Genomic DNA, 19,845 nt, shown 5'->3' with positions numbered 1-19,845 from the left:
CATCAGTAAAGTTGCTATGAATTTGTTCCTCATTGCAGAATATTTAATACTATAAATAGCTGCTGCAACTTGGAGGGAGGGAACTACATTTTTAAAATTAACTATCATTCACATACAAGAACTTTGTCACTTAATTTATACAATTACTCAGCTTTAATCAATTTACAACACTTGGATTGTTAGTAATTTTCATTGCTTTCTAATTTTGAAGACTGCAGAATAACTTTGTAACTGAGAACAGGAGCTACGCCAATTTATTTAATCACCTTAAACATTCTCCCTGTACAATTTCCAACGTTTACAAAGACAGAGAACTTGGTTCAGCAGTTGGCAAAATACATAGGCATCCCAAGTCTTTCCGCAGATATTTTACCAACTATTGCTATGACCCTGGTCCTAGATTAAACTGTGCCGGATAAAATGTGGTATAGTAGCACCTCAAATCCAGCTGTCCAAATATTGGAGTTGTCTGAAAACTGGACATTTTTAGAATGTGTCATGCATCGATTTTAATTGAGGAAAATTACCATGACAATTTGGCTAGGCACTGTATTGGCACGGTGCATCACCATACTAGTTATACCAATGGCTGTTTTTGTGCCGGTAATTTTTAATATATTTGTGAATGGGATGTTGGCCTCACCAGCTAGGCCCTTATTTATTGCCCATCCCGAATTGGTACTGAGAAGGTGGTGATGAGCTGCCTTCTTGAACTGCTGCAATCCACGTGTTTGGAACACCCACAGTGCTGCTAGGGAGTTCCAGGATTTTGACCCAGCTACAGTGAAGAAATGCCGATATAATTGCATCAGTATGGGTGTGTGGCTTGGAGGGCAAATTGCAGGCGGTGGTGTTCCAATGCATCTGCTGTCCTTATCTTTCTGGATCAGACAGGGGTTGTAAGGTACTGTTGAAGGACCCTTGGTGAGCTCCTGCAGTGCATCTTGTAGATGATACACACTGTTACCACTGTGTACTGAATGAATGTTTATAGTGATGGATCGGGTACCCATCAAGCAAGCTGTTTTGTCCTTAATTGCGCCAAGTTTCAAGTATTGTCGTTGCTACATTCACCCAGGCAAGTGGACAGAATTCCATCGCACTCCTGAATTTTGCCTTTAGACTCTGACCTGCTCTTGTAGCCACAGTATTAATATGGTTGGTCCAGTTTAGTTTCTAGTCAATGGCAAACCTAAATGTTGATATTCTTGTGCTCTAGGCAACCCTGACCCCCACCCGATCTGGCTTTTTTCTAACTGCCCATGGCCCAAACCTAAATCTGGCAAGATCTGAAATCCAGCACGACTTCAGTCCTGAGGTTGCCAATTTTGAGGCACTGTACCTAATGAATTCTGATTCGTTAGCTCTATCTTACATTCCACTTACAACATAACTTGGCTAATGGCTTGTAATGCAAGTCAGAATCTTGTGACGGCTCTATTCCAATACAATATTGCAAATGGAATACTGAAGGCTGGAGATTGGGTTGGATAATTAATTAGATATAATGGCTCAGCTTTTACTTTGAAATAACTGCACTATTAATAGGGTCTGCCGGGCTGGCAAGGTGGCACAATGGTTAGCACTGCTGCCTCACAGTGTTGTGGACCCAGGTTCGATCCCGGCCCCCGGGCACTGTGTGGGGTTTGGACATTCTCCCCGTGTCTGCGTGGGTCTCACCGCCACGCCCAAAGATATGCAGGGTAGATGGATTGGCCACGCTAAATTACCCCTCAATTGGAAAAAAATAATTGGGTACTCTAAATTTATATTACATAAGATGGGCGGCACCGTGGTTAGCACAGGTTCAATTCCAGCCTGGGCTTACTAACTGTGTGGAGTTTGTATGTTCTCCCTGTGACTGCGTGGGTCTCCTCCGGGTGCTCCGGTTTCCTCCCCACAGTCCAAAGATGCGCGGGTTAGGTGGATTGGCTATGTTAAATTGCCCCTTTTAAAAAATGGATCTGCCGGTGTCTAAACTCAGCCAGTAAACTTGCAGGAAGATGTCCCATCAGTTTTAAATTCATAGGCAATTTGACTCACTCTCCTTAGCTTCATAAAAATAGTAGCTGGCCCTCAATCATCTCAAATTTTGTTGAATTCCAGCATTTATGCATGTTTTTGCCAATTGAACTCTGCAGAAATTGAGGCTTGCTTGATAAGTGATACAGAACACTGGGCAGACAACAATTGGAGTGGTGTAGTCTTGGGGCGAAATTTACCAGCTGTTCACGCCAGTGGGATATTCCCGTCTCACTGACGGCGCATGGGTTCCCTGGCGACGAGGGGTGCAGTCAACAGGAAATCCTGGTGACAGAAGCAGGATCAGAAAATCCCACTGGCAGGCCACCTCCGCAAAACACACGGCGGGTTGATTGGTAAATCCCACCCTTTATCTCCTTCTTTAAGGAATGATGTAAATGTGTTGAAAGGTGTTCAGAGGTTTACTCGTCTAACATCTGGAATGGTCAGTTTGTCTTATTAGGAAAGACTGGATAGGTTAGGTTTGTATCTGCTAGAGCAATGGTTAGCACTGCTGCTTCACAGTTCCAAGGTCCCAGGTTCGATTCCCAGCTTGCGCCAGGGTCCAAGGTTCAATTCCTGGCTGGGTCGCTGTCTTTGCAGAGTCTGCACGTTCTCCCGTGTCTGCGTGGGTTTCCTCCGGGTGGTCCGGTTTCCTCCCAAGTCCCGAAAGACGTGCTGTTAGGTAATTTGGACATTCTGAGCTCTCCCTCTGTGTACCCGAACAGGCAACGGAATGTGGCGACTACGGGCTTTTCACAGTAACTTCATTGCAATGTAAGCCTCCTTTGTGACAATAAAGAGTATAAATATATATAACGATACATGAAGTTTGGAAGCTTCGAAAAGTTGAAAAAACAACTTTTATTATGGAAGTATGCAAAGCAAAACATTGAGTACTTTTTAAAACTAAACTGAATTGGCTCTTTAAGCCTGTATCCACTGGGAATGAATATTTACTGAAAAATATTTTACCCAACAGGCAGAGGAGAATTTCAACATTATGTTCAGCTTGGATTTTGACCAAGAACCTTTATGATGAATGAATAACTAATTTCAGTATACCAACCAGTCTCCAACTTGTTTTACGAATGCCTACTCTTTCAGAAGAATTTTGTTAACTTTAACATGCAATACTAAATGGAAAACTGGAATCTTCTGCCGATATAACAAATTGTTAAAAATTGATTTGGAAAGCTATAAAGATATTTTGTGAAGATGTCCACATGTTGGAACAACATGAACGTTTATACACAATTATCTCTGTGGGAAAAAAAAAGGTCTCATTGGAAGGATGCTAAATCAACCCTGCTTGAATTCAGGGCAAAATCGATTAGCTTATCTTTCATGATGTTCTTTGAAAAATCTAACAACTACAGCACATTTATAATATTCAGGTGCTAACATGGCATATCAACTGCCCCTTTCTGAGCACTACTCAGTTACTTCCCGTGCAATGCGTCTGAAAGGTCTAAAGTTGATTTCGGAATAAAAGTAAGCTCTTTTTGTTGTCAGCTACTAGGTAGCTCTCAAAATAAAAATAAACTAACGCAATTTTATTTTAACCTGCTTGGTAGAAAACCTATGGGATTAGGTTTGATGACAGCTTCTCTTTTTGTACACTTTTCCCTTAAAATTGTTGGTGCTTTACAAAAGGTGTGATGAATGACATGATTTTCAATGCAATTGTTTACCTCAATTAAAAGGCCAAGCATGTGACAAGAGACTTTTATCCATATTGTATTACAAGCAGAGGAGTAGGCCAGTACCCCCTCAAGCCTGTTGTGCCATTCAAATAGATCATGGCTGATCTGTACCTCAACTACATTTAGCCTATGTTCCAAATCCGTAGAATCCCTACAGTACAGGCCATTCAGTCCATCAGGTTGGCAGTGACCCTCCAAAAGAACACTCTACCGAGGCCCACTTCTCCGCCCTATTCCTGTAACCCCCTCATTGGTCATGGCCTAAGGGGCAGCACAGCGGTTAGCACTGTGGCTTCACAGCGCCAGGGTTCCAGGTTCGATTCCCCGCTGGGTCACTGTCTGTGCAGAGTCTGCACGTTCTCCCTGTGTTTGCGTGGGTTTCCTCCAGGTGCTCTGGTTTCCACCCACGGTCCAAAAGACGTGCAGGTTAGGTGGATTGAACATGCTAAATTGCCCTTCTGTCCAAAAAGGTGAGGAGGGATTATTGGATTACGGTGATGGGGTGGAGGTGAGGGCTTAAGTGGGTCGGTGCAGACTCGATGGGCCAAATGGCCTCCTTTTGCACTGTATGTTCTAATCCACCTAACCTGCACACCTTTGGAATGTGGGAGGAAACCGGGGCACCTGGAGGAAACTCATGCAGACACGGGAAGAATGTGCAAAATTTCACAGAGGCCGTATACTCCACACAGGCTGGAAATGAACCTGGGTCCCTGGCACTGTGAGGCAGCAGTGCTAACCACTGTGCCGTCCTTATCATTTAATATCATTTTACTGGATTACCTAACAATTAATTGATCTGTCTCTGAAGTTCAATTTATTTTTTTGACTTAGCATCCTCAGCTTTTGGAGAAATAAAGTTCCAGATTTACTTTGTGTGGAAGAAAATGCTTCCGGAGTTAACTCCTTGATGGCTTTGCTTTAAGATTATGCCCTCTTGTTTGGGATCGTCCTACCCTAACTTGAGGAAATAACACATCTATGCTACTGAATCACCTTTTCATTTTAAACATCTTGTTCAGATAACCCCAAATGTAAGCCATGTTTTTGTAACTTGTCTTATTATTTCAACCCTCATATTATTCTGGTGAATCTGTTATACCCCCAAAAAATGAAAGCAGTGCTCCAGGGGTGAGATCTGACCAAACCTCATACAACAAAAGCATCACTTTTTCTAAAGGGGGTTGACATTCTAAAGGGAAATATTCTATTAGCATTTGGTTATCGCTGTCCCTTTGCTCCTCAATAGTTCATAGGATTGTAGAATTTACAGTGCAGAAGGAGGTCATTGGCCCATTTGAGTCTGCATTAGCCCTTGGAAAGAGCACCCTACCCAAGCCCTCACCTCCATCCTATCCCACACCTCCACCCTATCCCCGTAACCCCACCTAACCTTTTTTGGACACTAAGGACAATTTAGCATCGCCAATCCACCCAACATGCACATTTTTGGACTGTGGGAGAAAACCCACACACATCTTCGGACTGTGGGAGAAAACCCATGCAGACATGGGGAGAATGTGCAGACTGCAATGACAGTGGCCCGAGCCAGGGATCGAATCTGGGACTCTGGAGCTGTGAACCAAGTATGATAACCACTGTGCTGCAAATTCTTCATGTTTCATCATTAAGAGAACACTTGGGGCACGATTCTCCGCTCCCGCGCCGGTTGGGAGAATCGCCTGGGTCACCAAATTTTCCCGCGACGCCGGTCCAACACCCTCCCGCGATTCTCCCAAGCGGCGAGAACGGCCCCGTCGAGTTCCGCGCGGCGCAGGCCGGAGAATCGCCCGAGACACCCAAAATGGCGATTCTCCGGCACCCCTGCTATTCTCAGGCCCGGATGGCCGAGCGGCCAGCCCAAAACGGCGGGATCCCCCCGGCGCCGTCCACACCTGGTCGCTGCCGGCGGGAACAGCGCGGGAACGCTGGGGGGGGCGGCCTGCGGGGGAGGGCCTGAAATGGGGTGTGGCCCACGATTGGTGCCCACCGATCGTCGGGCCGTCCTCTCTGAAGGAGGACCTCCTTTCTTCCGCAGCCCCGCAAGATCCGTCTGACATCTTCTTGCGGGGCGGACTCGGAGAGGACGGCAACCACGCATGCGCGGGTGATGCCAGTTATGCGGCGCCAGCCGCGTCATGTATGTGGCGTCACCTTTATGCGGCACCAAGGCCGGGCGCACGTAAATGACGCGGCGCCGCTCCTCGCCCATTATCAGGCCCTGAATCGGTCGGGATAGGGGCCATTTCGCACCGCCTTGAACCTCGACGGCGTTCACGATGGCGCGAACACTGCCTCCATTTCGGAGAATCCCGCCCTTGATGTTCCGATTACTTTTTGGATTCTGATTTTCTAGTCACAGGGTTAAATTTAGTTAGCATTAGCTCTTTTCTAATCAAAGCGAATAGACATAAAGGTCTGGCATGCCAAAAACAATATACATCTGGATCTTATTCCGATGGGACAATGGATATTTTAATGCCTGTTGACTGTTAAGCCATTCTGTCCAGATGGTTGGAATGTGATCATTTGCCATAACCACAAGTTGATTGAAATATTACAAAAAATTACATGGTAATTACAAAAAATTAACATGGTATCAAATTATTCAGTTTAAAACTCCAATATGATTGACTTCCTGAGAATCTTTTTGAAGCAATAGATTTGACTGACTGGAAGACTTAAGCCAGGTTTGTGACTGTGATTCTTCATTGTTCCTTTGACTGACAGCTCTCAGTTCGGATTCTCAAATCCCTCAGCTCAAACAAGCACTCTAAAAGTTGAGTGATATAGGCCTACCCAGAAGATGCTGTGACAGAGATAAAGAACAGCCATGCACAAGATGATAAGAAATTAGAAAAAGGCTATTGTGGTCTCCTAAGCTTGCTCCGGTTGATCTTCTACCGTAGCTACATTAACTCAGAGTGAGGCTATTCAAGTCTACACTGACCCTCCGAAAAAACTGCCTAGGCCCCACCATATCCACGTAACCCACACATTGATTATGACCAATCCAACTAACCTGCACATCTTTGGACTCTGGGAGGAACCTGGAGCACCCGGGGGAAATCCTCGCAGACATGGGAAAATGTGCAAACTCCACACAATCACCCAAGGCCAGAATCAAACCCAAATCCCTGGTGCTGTGAGGCAGCAGTGCTAACTACTGTGCAGCCGTGCTGTTCCTTTCTATCGAAACATTTATTGATCTCTGACTTGAATATGCTCAACAACCGAATATCCAGAGTTCTCAGAGTTCCAAAGATTCATAATTCTGAAAGTCAACATTTCTCCTTGTCTCAGTCCTAAATGACTGACTCTTTACCCTCAAACACTTAATTTTCAACTCCCCAGCCAGGTGAAACATTCTCCCAGCATCTAGCACATTAAGTCCTTTAAGAACTTTAAATTTGAATCAGACTTGTACAGTATTGTAAATTAACTCAGGAGAACAGTCTTTGTTGCTTTTATAATAATATTCGTGTCACCAGTAGGCTTACATCAGCAGTGCAATGAAGTTACTTTGAAAGACCCCTAGTCGCCACACTCCTCTGCCTGTTGGGTACACTGAGGGAGAACTCAGAATGTCTAATTCACCTAACAAGCATGTCTTTCAGGACTTGTGGGAGGAAACCGGAGCAACCAGAGGAAACTCATACAGACACGGGGAGAACGTACAGATTCCACCCCGACAGTGACCTAAGCTGGGAATCGAACCTGGGTCCTTGCGTCGTGATTTTGATCAAGGCGATTAACAAAAATATTATTGAAAATATATAGTGAAGATTGCTCTTTATTTGTTTGACAACACAAGAAATAGTGGGCTCCTGGAGTCCCTCCACCATTTAACAAAAGTTTGGTTCATCTTTTACAACTCCATCAACCTGCTCTATCCCCATATCCCTCAATATTTTATTATATGTCATTATGCGACGTGATAGATCTAGTAACTTTAGTCGTCACTACCGGTGTATTGGGAGGAATAGGCACATCTGAGTTCATGACAGAAGCAGGACCTGCTTTTGGGATTGATCTGTTAGACTAAGCCCAAGGGGAAACTCACATAAAAACGCATAATAAATGAGTAACACACCACATGAAAATAAATTACAGAATAGCAACTGAAAACCCAGTTTTATACGGATTTGGTTTCTAAAATCTGGGGCGAGATTCTCCAACCCCCCGCCGGGTCGGAGAATCGGCGGGGGCTGGCGTGAATCCCGCCCCCGCCGGTTGCCGAATTCTCTGGCACCGGATATTTGGCGGCGGCTGGAATCGTGCCGTGCCGGTTGGCGGCACCCCCCGCGATTCTCCGGCCCGAGTGGGCCGAAGTCCCGCCGCTAAAATGCCTGTCCCGCCGGCGTAGATTAAACCACCTACCTTACCGGCGGGACAAGGTGGCGCGGGCGGGCTCTGGGGTCCTGGGCGCAGGGCGATCTGGCCCCAGGGGGGGTGCCCCCACGGTGGCCTGGCCCGCAATCAGGGCCCACCGATCTGCGGGCGGGCCTGTGCCGTGGGGGCGCTCTTTCCCTTCCGCCTTCGCCACGGTCTCCACCATGGCGGAGGCGGAAGAGACTACCTCCACTGCGCGGAAATGCCGTCAGCGGCCGCTAACGCTCCCGCGCATGCGCCGACCGGAGATGTCATTTCCGCGCCAGCTGGCGGGGCACCAAAGGCCTTTTCCGCCAGCTGGCGGGGCGGAAATTCGTCCGGCGCGGGCCTAGCCCCTTAAAGTTGGGGCTCGGCCCCCAAAGATGCGGAGCATTCCGCACCTTTGGGGCAGCGCGATGCCAGACTGATTTGCGCCGTTTTGGGCACCAGACGCCGGACATCGCACCAATACCGGAGAATTTCGCCCCTGATCTTTTGAATACTTTTCTAAGCATTCAAGAGCATCATGTTCAACAGGATTATTGAAACAACAGTGATAAGTTTCTGAAATTCAGCAACTTTCAATGGGATAGCCGCAACTTTATCCCTATTTCGAACAAGTTCTTCCAGCGAATGTTAATGCTTAAAATTCCAAAATGTAGCAAATACGGCTAAAGGAGTTGTTGAAGCTTGTGAAGTCAAAAACAATTTCTCTGAACAATAAATTTGTGCAATGGAACTTATTAACTATGCTATCCAAAATGATATATGGGCTGATTTATTTCTTTCCCTGCAGGATATACATCAAGATTAGCAGTTTCTGCAAAATTAGGAAAGGCATATGTACCCTCCCACTTCCTCCTTAAAACCTTATTGACCAACCTTTTGGTCACCTGTCAAGTCAATGTTCCTGTTCAGTTGTGTACTTGTATGACTGCTCTGATCATTCCCTCCCTACATGAAACCATGTGCGCAAGGCCATGCAAAAAAATTTGAAAGAATCATGCATTGAAATAAACAGGCCACGCACAAAGAAATTTAGGGGGAACAACGATCTTAATACCTCTGCATGTGGCTCAATTTGTTTGTTAATGTTCAACGCCTTGTAGAAGTGCACATTTTGTTAAAGAAATTAAAACTCAGCATTATGCTGACAAGAGGGTACAGGGCCTTTTCACAATAACTTCATTGTAGTGTTAATGTAAGCCTACTTGTGACAATAAAGATTATTACTTTCAAAAGTTTACGTACACCAGACGACAGCTTTTTCTTTTGTGTATTGAGTCAGACAACTCCACACTTGCGTCTGGGGCCAGGGCCACAAAGGAATTTAGTGTTACTCTGGCTAGTTTCACTTAGCGGTACTGTATAGTAATTAGGGATTAATGGATTCACTTGCTCTCACAAAGATTAATAGCATTTGGGAATATTTTAAACTGGATATATTGCTTGTGACATGCTTCAATTCAGGACTCCCAGTTTGCTTTATTTTTTGTATAGAATGGTTCTGCAAGGCAATATAATGATTAAACTTGATTTGTTGAAGTAGAAACCAGATAAATCTAATCTAATCCACATTCTCAACACTTCAAATCTGGGAGCAAACACCATGAAAGACTAGTCAATAATTCTTCCTGTTTGCCTTTTCAGGTGAAGATGATCGTGCTCATCATTCGCAGTGTTCCAGTGGGTATGTGGGTGACAGCAACTTAAAGCTATTGACTTGAAGATGGAGAAACAAACTCATTACTTTATAATAATTTTAATTGTAGCAGAATCAGTGTAACACTATATAGTAAATAAATATATAGCCTGTGTTTGCAGCAAAATGCTGTTGCTTTATGGAGTTTGCGTAAATATTGACTTTTAACAAATGACACTTTCAGCTTCTTGTCTAGAGCAACATCGATAACTCATTAAAAACCTACCATTTAATGATTATTACCTTATGCTAGGCAATATTGAAGTGGGAAATATAGTTTTGCTCAATAAATCAAACAATATTTTTGAACAAAGTGATTAAACCTAGATCATTAGATAGATCAATTATGTATTTCACGTCAATTTGGATTGCAACATTTTCATGACTGCACAAAACATGGATCATTGAAAAAAAATTTAGATTGCTTAATTAACCAAGTTTATAAAGGAAAGAAAGACTTGCATTTATGTACCGCCGTTCAAAAATGCAAGATATTCCAAAACACTTTACAGTCTCTGAAGTACAGTCACTGTGGTAATGTAGAAAATATAGCCAATTTGTGTGCAAGTTCCCACAAATGGTAGTGATATGACTAGATAATCTGTTCTCGTGATATTGATTGAGATAAAGAAGATTAATGAATATTTAAGGTTTCATTGTAGAATTGTGGTGAGTGAATTGGTTCAACATGGCTGACATTATTATACATTACATTGACTGAACACAATTTCCTTGAAGTGATACAAGACTTGACATCTTTAACAAATGATTCTTTTTAGAAAATATACATCATCTAACTGATCAACTGGATTGACATTCATGTCAGCACTTCCACACAAAGCTGGAGCAATTATCTCAAATTTAGTTCAGGCAAATCATGTAATATTAAGTTAGTCATTCTTTCCACAGATGTTGCTAGATGTTTCCAACATTTCCCATCTTTGCTCCCTCAAATTTACAGTGGACAATAGCTACATACATGCAAAAACCAGCTGGTTCAATTAAAAAATAGCCTAGCCAGTCATAGTGAACCAGTGTTAAGCAGTTATTTTACAAGCAATTTTTACACAGGCGCAGTTGTCCTGTGATTGAGATACACATCTAAACTGACAAAAGTTACTGAATTTTTAAACCAATTCAATTTTTTTTAATGCACATGCAAGGATATTCATATTTTGTTTTTCACTGGTTAACAGGTCTTAGAAAAGATTTTGAGCAAACTTTGGGCCATATCCAAATTCAGGTTAGCTTTGCATTCGGTAAGCATGGAGGCTTTTCTATAATTCATTTTTAGATAAAATAAGTGTTTATTGTAAACCAATTTCCAGCAAAACCATTGTACTTTCAACATGTATGTTTGTATATATTTGTGCAGTACTGTGTTGTGAGCTTACTCAGGGTCACTGAACAATCTTGGATAAACAAATAGTGCAGAAACTTTGATACAGACTGAAATACAATTTTAATGTAATATACATTAACAGAAAAAGAGACTAAGTGGTTATTTTACCATTGGTTGTCATATTCTGTAAACTGGCCGAAGTGAATGATGAACGACAGAACATAGTTTTAAATAATTTATTATGGAACAAACTTTGTGGTAAGATAACTAGGATAAATTATCTAACAAACAACTAACACTAAATAACACCCGAGGAACTACTGCAAATACGTCTATCTTTCAGCACAATCAACTCCCAACTCCTAGATCACATGGTGATGTGATGAGTTTACAATGCCACCTCGTGGCCAGAGTTCATGCATTACAAACGTACAATATGCATATCATCACATTGGTCTTGAACCATAGACCAATGCTCAGTGTACACCCAAACTGAACTGCTAACAGCCCAGGTGTCCCAAAGGTACAGATTCAAACTTCTCCCAAAAGTGTCCATTGTATAGGACAGGGAGATGTTGACAAGCTAATGTTTACTTGCAAATTTCTTTACTTGCTAGTGTTATTGTGTGAAGAGTTTAAGTTGAAGTGACCCTTTAACTATTAGGTAACAAATGAATTGTCATAGGAGCTTTAAGTAAGCTTTCTTTTTAAACTGGGAAACTTCAGTCTTTTCTCTTTATAGATGCTGACTACTGTGTATTTCCCACATTTTCTGTTTGAGATTTCTGATATTTGTAATTTTTTTTTTTTTAATTGTCAAGTGTACCTAGTTAAGGTTCAGACAAAAAGAGAGCTCTGTTGTATTTGGCATTCTATAAATGTTTCACAACCTGATGTAATTAGGATACATAGTTTGACTTCTTTCATTCCTAGACAACTTTGGAAAGGTACAGATATAAACAATAAGAATAAACTTCTATGATTCTATTAAAAAGCATTTAGATAGTTACATGGGTAAGATGGGTATAGAGGGTTATGGGCCAAGTGCGGGCAACTGGGACTAGCTTAATGGTAAAAACTGGGCGGCATGGACTGGTTGGGCCGAAGGGCCTGTTTCCATGCTGTAAACTTCTATGATTCTATGAATGTATGCTCTGATGATCAGATTTCCACTGAAACCATCAGGAGGATGGCTATGATCTTATGCAAAGCTATAGTCATGGTATCCTACTTTCAAGCATGGAAATACCCATCAGTTAATTTTTATACAGGTTGAAAATCCCTCATCTGAAAAGCTTGGGGCCAAATGTGTATCAGATTTCGGAATATACTGCGCACAGGCAGTGTGCATTGGTAACTGCGCATGGGTGAAAGGTTGGGAACTGTGCATATGCAGGGTGTGTTGGGAACTGCGCATCACCCAGGCACCTTGTGGGATTTCCCACTCGTGATGTCATGTTGCCGTTCAAAAAAAAGTGTGGATTTGGGTATTTTTCAGAATTTCGGATAAGGGATGCTCAACCTGTACTTGCGCTTTTCTATGCACTTCTGTAAATCTGTTGCGTGGACCATAATAGACTACACAAGCTGAAAATAGTAGTAAGGGTCTCTCTTCGAAGTGTCTTTTGCTTATACTTTCTTGTTAATATTCGAAAACATTTTGCATACCTCAAATTTCTAAATTTACAGCTTAAATTTACTATTCTTTCTTCATAATTCAACTCTCCCCGAACAGGCGCCAGAATGTGGTGACTAGGGGCTTTTCACAGTAACTTCATTTGAAGCATACTTGTGACAATAAGTGATTTACATTTTCATTTAGACTTGGGATCAATGTTTTTGTTCTTCTTCCACCATCCACAACATAATTAATCTGGAAATGACAAGGTAAAGAAAAGGAATGATAAAGGGACTGTCCTGTCTCTGATACCCTCGTTCACATTTCATCAATCCTAATTGTAGTTGTCAGAGTTCCCATACAAAAGTGCAAGTTGCATCACCAGCTTATTTACCTCACCTACATCACGGTTGAGGGCTCATGAAAGAGCAATTTATTTGCACTTTTAGTCTGATCTATAATACTGTATATGCTGCCAGCATGCAGTCATCTCTATATTGAGGACAAGTGCGGACAAAACAAAGTGGTAACCTTAAGTGTGACAAGGGATCCTCACTTTAAGACCCCTAACCTCTCTGATCCTTGTCATTTCTACAGAGTTGCTCAACACACGCTTAAAGAACAATGTTTCAGTTTTCTTCTGGGCATTCTGAACCCTCTGGCCCAAACATTGATGTCAGTAACTTAGACTTAGCTACATCATTTTCAAACTGGTTTTAATTACGTTTTCCATCTCTCTCATTTCCCCAAACATACTTTTCAAGCCCTTTGTCTCTTTAGATATCTTAATCCTTCTTAATGCTCATTGGTACTTTAGAGTCTAAAACATCTGTAACCAAAACATTAACTTGTGTCCTTATTCCATAAATCTTGACTAACCTGTATCTATTTACAGCATTTTCTGTTTTACATTTCGGGCATCTAAAGTATTTTGCACTTCTCCCTCCAACATGAAATTCAATACATTCTCTCTAAAGCACATAACTTGTTTCCATAACCATAATGAACAGTGTTTCAAGAGTTGTCTGACCAGTTAATTACTTGACCCCAGAATTACTGGAACTGCTGCTAAACTGATCATTTGTTTGTTTTTGTAATTACCTTCCCACTTTGTTCTCACATTCAAAGTGGTGAGGTAACCATCAAGTGAAGATCACTTCAGTCTGCCAATCCAATCTCACCTATTGTATGATGTAAATGTCAATTTCAAAAATTGCTCAATGTTGAATTTAATTTGCTGTTTTTTCAATCCAATTGTGGATCATTCTGCAAATCTTTTAGTACATTCTCGATACAATCAATCTTTGAGCATTAATTTTTTTTAAAATTTAGAGTACCCAATTAATTTTTTCCAATTAAGGGGCAATTTAGCGTGTTCAATCCACCTACCTTGCACATCTTAGTGTTGTGGGGGCGGAACTCATGCAAACACAGGGAGAATGTGCAAACTCCACACAGATGGTGACCCAGAGCCGGGATCGAACCTGGGACCTCAGTGGCGTGAGACTGCAGTGCTAACCACTGCGTCACCGTACTGCCCTTTAGCGTTTTTTTTTAAACCACAGGGCACCATGGCCATTGACAGCTAACATGATATCAACAAACAATTCACTCAGTGGGAGGGGCTGTGGGCTGACGCCCTACGTAGGGTAAACTCATCGTCCTCGTGTGCCAGGCTAAGCCTGATACAATTCAAGGTTCTACACAGGGCGCATATGACTGGAGCACGGCTCAGTAGATTTTTTGGGGTAGAGGATAGGTGTGGGAGATGCTCGAGAAGCCCAGCGAATCACACCTACATGTTCTGGTCATGCCTGGCACTACAGGGGTTCTGGGTGGGGGTGGCAAAGGTGCTTTCGAAGGTGGTGGGGGTCCGGGTCGAACCAAGCTGGGGGTTGGCTATATTCGGGGTTGCAGAAGAGCCGGGAGTGCTGGAGGCGAGAGAGGCTGATGTTTTGGCCTTTGCGTCCCTAGTAGCCCGGCGCAGGATATTGTTAATGTGGAAGGAAGCCAAACTCCCGGGTGTGGAGACCTGGATAAACAACATGGCAGGGTTTATAAAGTTAGAACGGATCAAGTTCGTATTAAGAGGTTCGGCTCAAGGGTTCACCAGGCGGTGGCAACCGTTTGTTGACTACCTCACAGAAAGATAGAGGGAATGGAAAAGAAGAAGACAACAGCAGCAACCCAGGGGGGGAGGGGGGGGGGGGGGGGGGGGGGAAAGGAACCGGACAGACTCTCAGGGATGTCATTGTATATGTATAGACACTTGTTATAGGTAATGTATATTGGATTGTTGGATTGTATCTTTGGAGAGTAACTATTTTTGACAAGGCAGTTGCCACTTAGTTTTGTTTTTGTTTATATATTATTTATTTATTTGTTTAAAATTGGCCACGGTTATTTTTATTGCTTTGTTGTTGTTCAAAAGAAAAACTATGTACTGCTATGTTTGGCCACAAAATTGTGAATAAAATATATTTGTTTTAAAAAACAATTCACTCAGTGTTTAGTTCGGACCGTTAACTACTTCCAAGTTCAGTAGGATATGTTAATCATCTGAATGATTTGCATCCTGCCTTATAACTAATTCCAAATAACCACGATACTCTCTATATCATTTTTTTTTTGCCTTTCAGCATACTTAATAGCCTCAAAAGAAACAGCCACACCTCCATGTTTTGAGATCAGGAAATAAGCAATAGATGTGACCTGAAACCATGAATCAGTCTACTTTAAAATGGATGTTAAGTCGTCTTGTATCTGAAACACTAGCTAATGTGAAAGACTGGTAAGTACAGCCCTACAAAACATCTGTGGTTAAATTAATCTCATTATTGCAACAGTATTGCTTTAAACGTTTGTGCGACAGCATGCACATTATAATAATAATCTTTATTGTCACAAGTATGCTTACATTTACACTGCAATGAAGTTACTGTGAAAAGTCCCTAGTCCCACAATCCAGTGCCTGTTCGGGTACAGAGGGAGATTTCAGAATGTCCAAATTACCTAACAGCACGTCTTTCGGGACTTGTGGGAGGAAACCAGAACGCCTGGAGGAAACCCACGCAGACACAGGGAGAATGTGCAGACTTCGCTCAGACAGTGGTCCAAGTCGGGAATCGAACCTGGGACCCTGGAGCTGTGAAGCAACAGCCACCCAAATCAGACTGTGTAAAAACTGTGGAGGGTAAAGACTGCAACTATCTTCTTCGCTTATGGAATCATTACTGATGTACTGTTCTAATTTGTCTGGCAGCCCTCCTAAAAGTTTTTCATTCAAATCTAGCAAATTCTCACTTTTAGCACAAAGTTTCCAAATAATAAGTTGCATCAAATTGCCCCTGCCATTTTGCTGCACTTCACCAAATTTATCATTGCATCCACCCTTCCCATTCCTTTCATCTCCGTTTCTCACAGCAAGAATCTTGGCGGTCAGAGTAGTTTTGTTGTTGGGCTCCCCTTACCATCAATTGTTTTTGCTCTCAGCATGCCGCCCTCTTACCCACCATTTCCACCAACCACTGGCAACCATACGCAAGTTGGGTGCCCGTTTGTGCCAGGCACCACTCACCAAATAAACCCCATCAACAGGCTCGCCCTTGGTTGACCAATCAAGGTGGGCAGGGAAAACAAATATCATTGATGCTGTTTCATCAATGACAGTGGGAGAAAGCATGCAGCAGTTGAACAAAACATAAGTACTGAGCACAGGGCAGCACGGTGGCACAGTGGTAGCACTGCAGTCTCACGGCACCGAGGTCCCAGGTTCGATCCCGGCTCTGGGTGTGGGGTTTGCACATTCTCCGCATGTCTGCGTGGGTTTCGCCCCCACAACCCAAAAGATGTGCAGGGTAGGTGGATTGGCCACGCTATATTGCCCCTTAATTGGAAAAAATGAATTGGGTACTCTAAACTTTAAAAAAAAGTACTGAGCACATCAACAATTAGGGGTTTAGAAGACCGATGGACAGCAAAAATAAATCTGTTTTCCCAGGCATCTGGATACAATTAAGTGACTGGGATTGTAAAACCATGTGCGTCCCATGCTGCATGGAAAACACGTTTTTCTTCCTCTTTTACTGAAACTCACTTTTGTTAATGGCTCGCAGCTGTCACCCCATCGCCAACTCCACCGCCGCCCCATCCCCCTCGCTGTGGCGGCATGTACTGCCGGTTCGAGGTCTATAGGCACCGCTTGGTGCAGAGTGCCTACCCAGCTGAAGTTTCAAATCGGATTAAGGGGGGGGAAAAAGTGCCCAACACGGACTCACCCTCCGCCTCCCATTCGGGCAGCCGCCCCTCGTCTCTGGTCACGCTGCCCTGCACGTCCCTGGGCACCGGCTCCATCTGCTCGTCGATTTGCTTCTGCTGCTGCTGCCGCCGCCTCTGGAGCGCCGCCGGCACCTGCATGGCCCGCTCGAAGAAGCGCGTGATCTCGGCGAAGTGACAGCCGCGCAGGTCGCCCAGTAGCTCGGCTCGCTCGGCCTCGTTCAGCTCGTCCCAAAAGCGGAGTAAGTGAGCCTGTCCGGCCGGCTCCAGCTGCTGCCGCTGGGCGGCCAGCTCCCCGTCCATCCCCCCCCCCTCCCTCACCCTGAGCCGCCCGGACCAACCGACCCCGCGTTCGAAATCCGGTTTGAACCGAGCGCGAGCTCAGCGGAGGCAAATTCAAAAAAAATTATATAGCAAAATATTATATAGTTATTATCAATTTAAATATGTTTTGAAATTTCAAAATTGAGGCGGATTTACTGAACGCCGAATAGTATTTAAAATGTACAATCCTTCGGTTCCGACCGTTAATACGGTGAGTAATCGCTTATTTAAAAAATAACCTGCTGAAAAATATATATTAGCGGATTTTAAGTAAAACGCTGTCCCACTGATAGCATACACGCCTTTCCGTGTCCGGCTACACTCGGATTTAAAGTCACAGCATCTCAAAGGTGTCAGTAAGCACACGGAGTTGATGGACACGGATGGGGCTGTACCGCCCCGCCTCTCTCTCATGTCCTCTCCGCTGCTGCCCGATCGCCTTCCCCTCTCGGCTCAATGCGAAAGCGGCCCTCCCTCATTCCTTCCGCCAGCCTCACTGACGTGGCGCTACCGCAGGCTTTCTGTGCGAGGCCAGGACCCGCCTCACGGACGAACACACAATAGTCGGCGGTGTTGCCGCCTCCTCCTCCTCTTATCAGCAGGACCGACAACGAACAGGGCGGCTCTGCTCGGCTGCCAAGACACCACCGCGGGGCAGGGAGTTCCCCCGTGCTCACCCCGCACACATCCGCATTCCCAAAGTGCACGTAGACCTACATTCCCGGTGACACATTTTCGATGATAACACCCACACCGAAAATCTAACTATCTTTTCCTTGATATTAATATCTGTTGAATCCCTGCCCCATTCTGGGGGTGACCATTGACCAAAATCTGAACTGGACCAGCCATATAAATACTGTGGCAACTGTTGTGTTATGCTTCTTCATGCAGCATAAGGTGCTTCCTTGATATATACTCTGACAAAGGAAGGTTCAGACTTGGAGATAGGTTTAACACATTTATTGAACAGTTAACAATTCTCCTACTTGAGTTCGACTCTCCTGCTGATCTTACTATAGTAACTCAATCTAACTAACCAGTCTGCTCTAATCCACGTGTGGGTGTGATGTTTCCGATCTGCGCCTGTGGAAAGTGAAAGAGCATGTGTGCCCTGTCCTTTTATATGGGTTGCCCCCTTGTGGTAGTATCACCTCTGGGTGTCTTGACTGCCCATTGGTCGTGTCCTATCTTACTGACCTATTGGTTGAATGTCTGTGTGTCATGATGTCTGGTGCTCCCTCTAGTGTTTACTCAGTCCTAGTGTACCTACATTAACCCCTTGTGTATTTACAGTGATGCATATCACCACAGCAACAAGAACAGGCCAGAGCCTGGGAATTCTGCAAATGGTCACTGACCTCCTGCCTCCCCAAAGGCTGTCCATCATTTACAAGGCATAAGTAATGGAATACTCTCCACTTGCCTAGCTAAGTGCAGCATTTGAAACTCAACATAATCTTGGACAAAGCAGCTTGATGGGCACCCGATTTACCGTCTTAAACATTAATTATCTTGGGCGTAACTATGACTCTGGTGTTTTGTGATTTCTTACCCGAGTCGGGTAGGTACTTCTACATTGGTGCTGCTGGTAGCATCCTATCATATGGATGTCAAGCTATCCTGATTTATTCTACAGTGCTGTTTCCTTTATGGTAGATTGACGGCTAAATCAGATTATTGCAAAGTCACGTCCTGAGTGGTTGCGGCGCAGAGTGGCTCTGAAACAGAATGGCATTTAAATAGAGTGACTTAATTGGGAATTTGGAGACAGTGGGAAGTCCTGACAAGTATTGATAAGTGGAATCTATAAAAGCGGAAGCCTAGTTTACCTTGATTAAACTAGAATTTCTAAAGTTCTAAGTTTATCAGAACCTGCCTGCCAGTGGCAGTTAACTGTCAATCAGTTGTAAAGCGTTTGGTTTTGAACAGGTGCCGGGGCGGCATGGTAGCGCAGTGGTTAACACTACCGCCTCATGGCACCGAGGACCTGGGTTCGATCCCAGCCCCAGGTCACTGTCCGTTGCATTCTCCCCATGTCTGTGTGGGTCTCACCCCCACAACGCAAAGATGTGCAGGCTAGGTGGATTGGCTACTCTTTTGAGGTCAACCATATATAAGAAAGGAAACAAACTTAGGGACAAAGCAAAAATGGGCCACTCCTGATAGGGATCCTGCCCGAATGTAACAAAGATCAATGGAAACTTAAAAACATTAAAAGAGTGCAATTAAAAGAGTCAATAAAGCATCCGACCCCTCCTTTTCTTGATCTCATTGCCATTTGCATTCATCCTTGGTCGCAGTGCTGTCTGGAATGTGCAGCCTCTCAACAAGCTCAAGTGCCTGCTCTTCCGCTCCCATGATAGACTCGCGTTCCGTGTCCACAATGGAAAATGGTATGATGTGACATCTGTTGCTTCGAGCTCACATGTTCCCAATCTCATTCCCATTGTAGCTTTCAGTAGTCTTGTTTGATTGACGTCTT

At 43.9% G+C, this 19,845-nt stretch overlaps 1 protein-coding gene across 2 annotated transcripts in view; it reads right to left on the bottom strand.

Moving 5' to 3' along the window:
• uap1 (UDP-N-acetylglucosamine pyrophosphorylase 1) overlaps window positions 1-17,981 on the bottom strand; it is an 80,234-nt gene extending 62,253 nt beyond the window's left edge. Inside the window, exon 1 of one of the 2 annotated variants that reach the window (XM_072511514.1) lies at window positions 17,039-17,981. In XM_072511514.1, coding sequence (XP_072367615.1) covers window positions 17,039-17,339 — 301 coding nt within the window. In that variant the 5' untranslated portion in view covers window positions 17,340-17,981. The remainder of the gene's footprint in view (window positions 1-17,038) is intronic. The other variant, XM_072511515.1, reaches the window with a different exon arrangement.
• Window positions 17,982-19,845: the final 1,864 nt, after the last annotated feature.

Source organism: Scyliorhinus torazame, chromosome 7 (genome assembly GCF_047496885.1).
Source record: "Scyliorhinus torazame isolate Kashiwa2021f chromosome 7, sScyTor2.1, whole genome shotgun sequence".
Taxonomy (NCBI): domain Eukaryota; kingdom Metazoa; phylum Chordata; class Chondrichthyes; order Carcharhiniformes; family Scyliorhinidae; genus Scyliorhinus; species Scyliorhinus torazame.
This window is presented reverse-complemented; position numbering and strand designations above follow the sequence as displayed.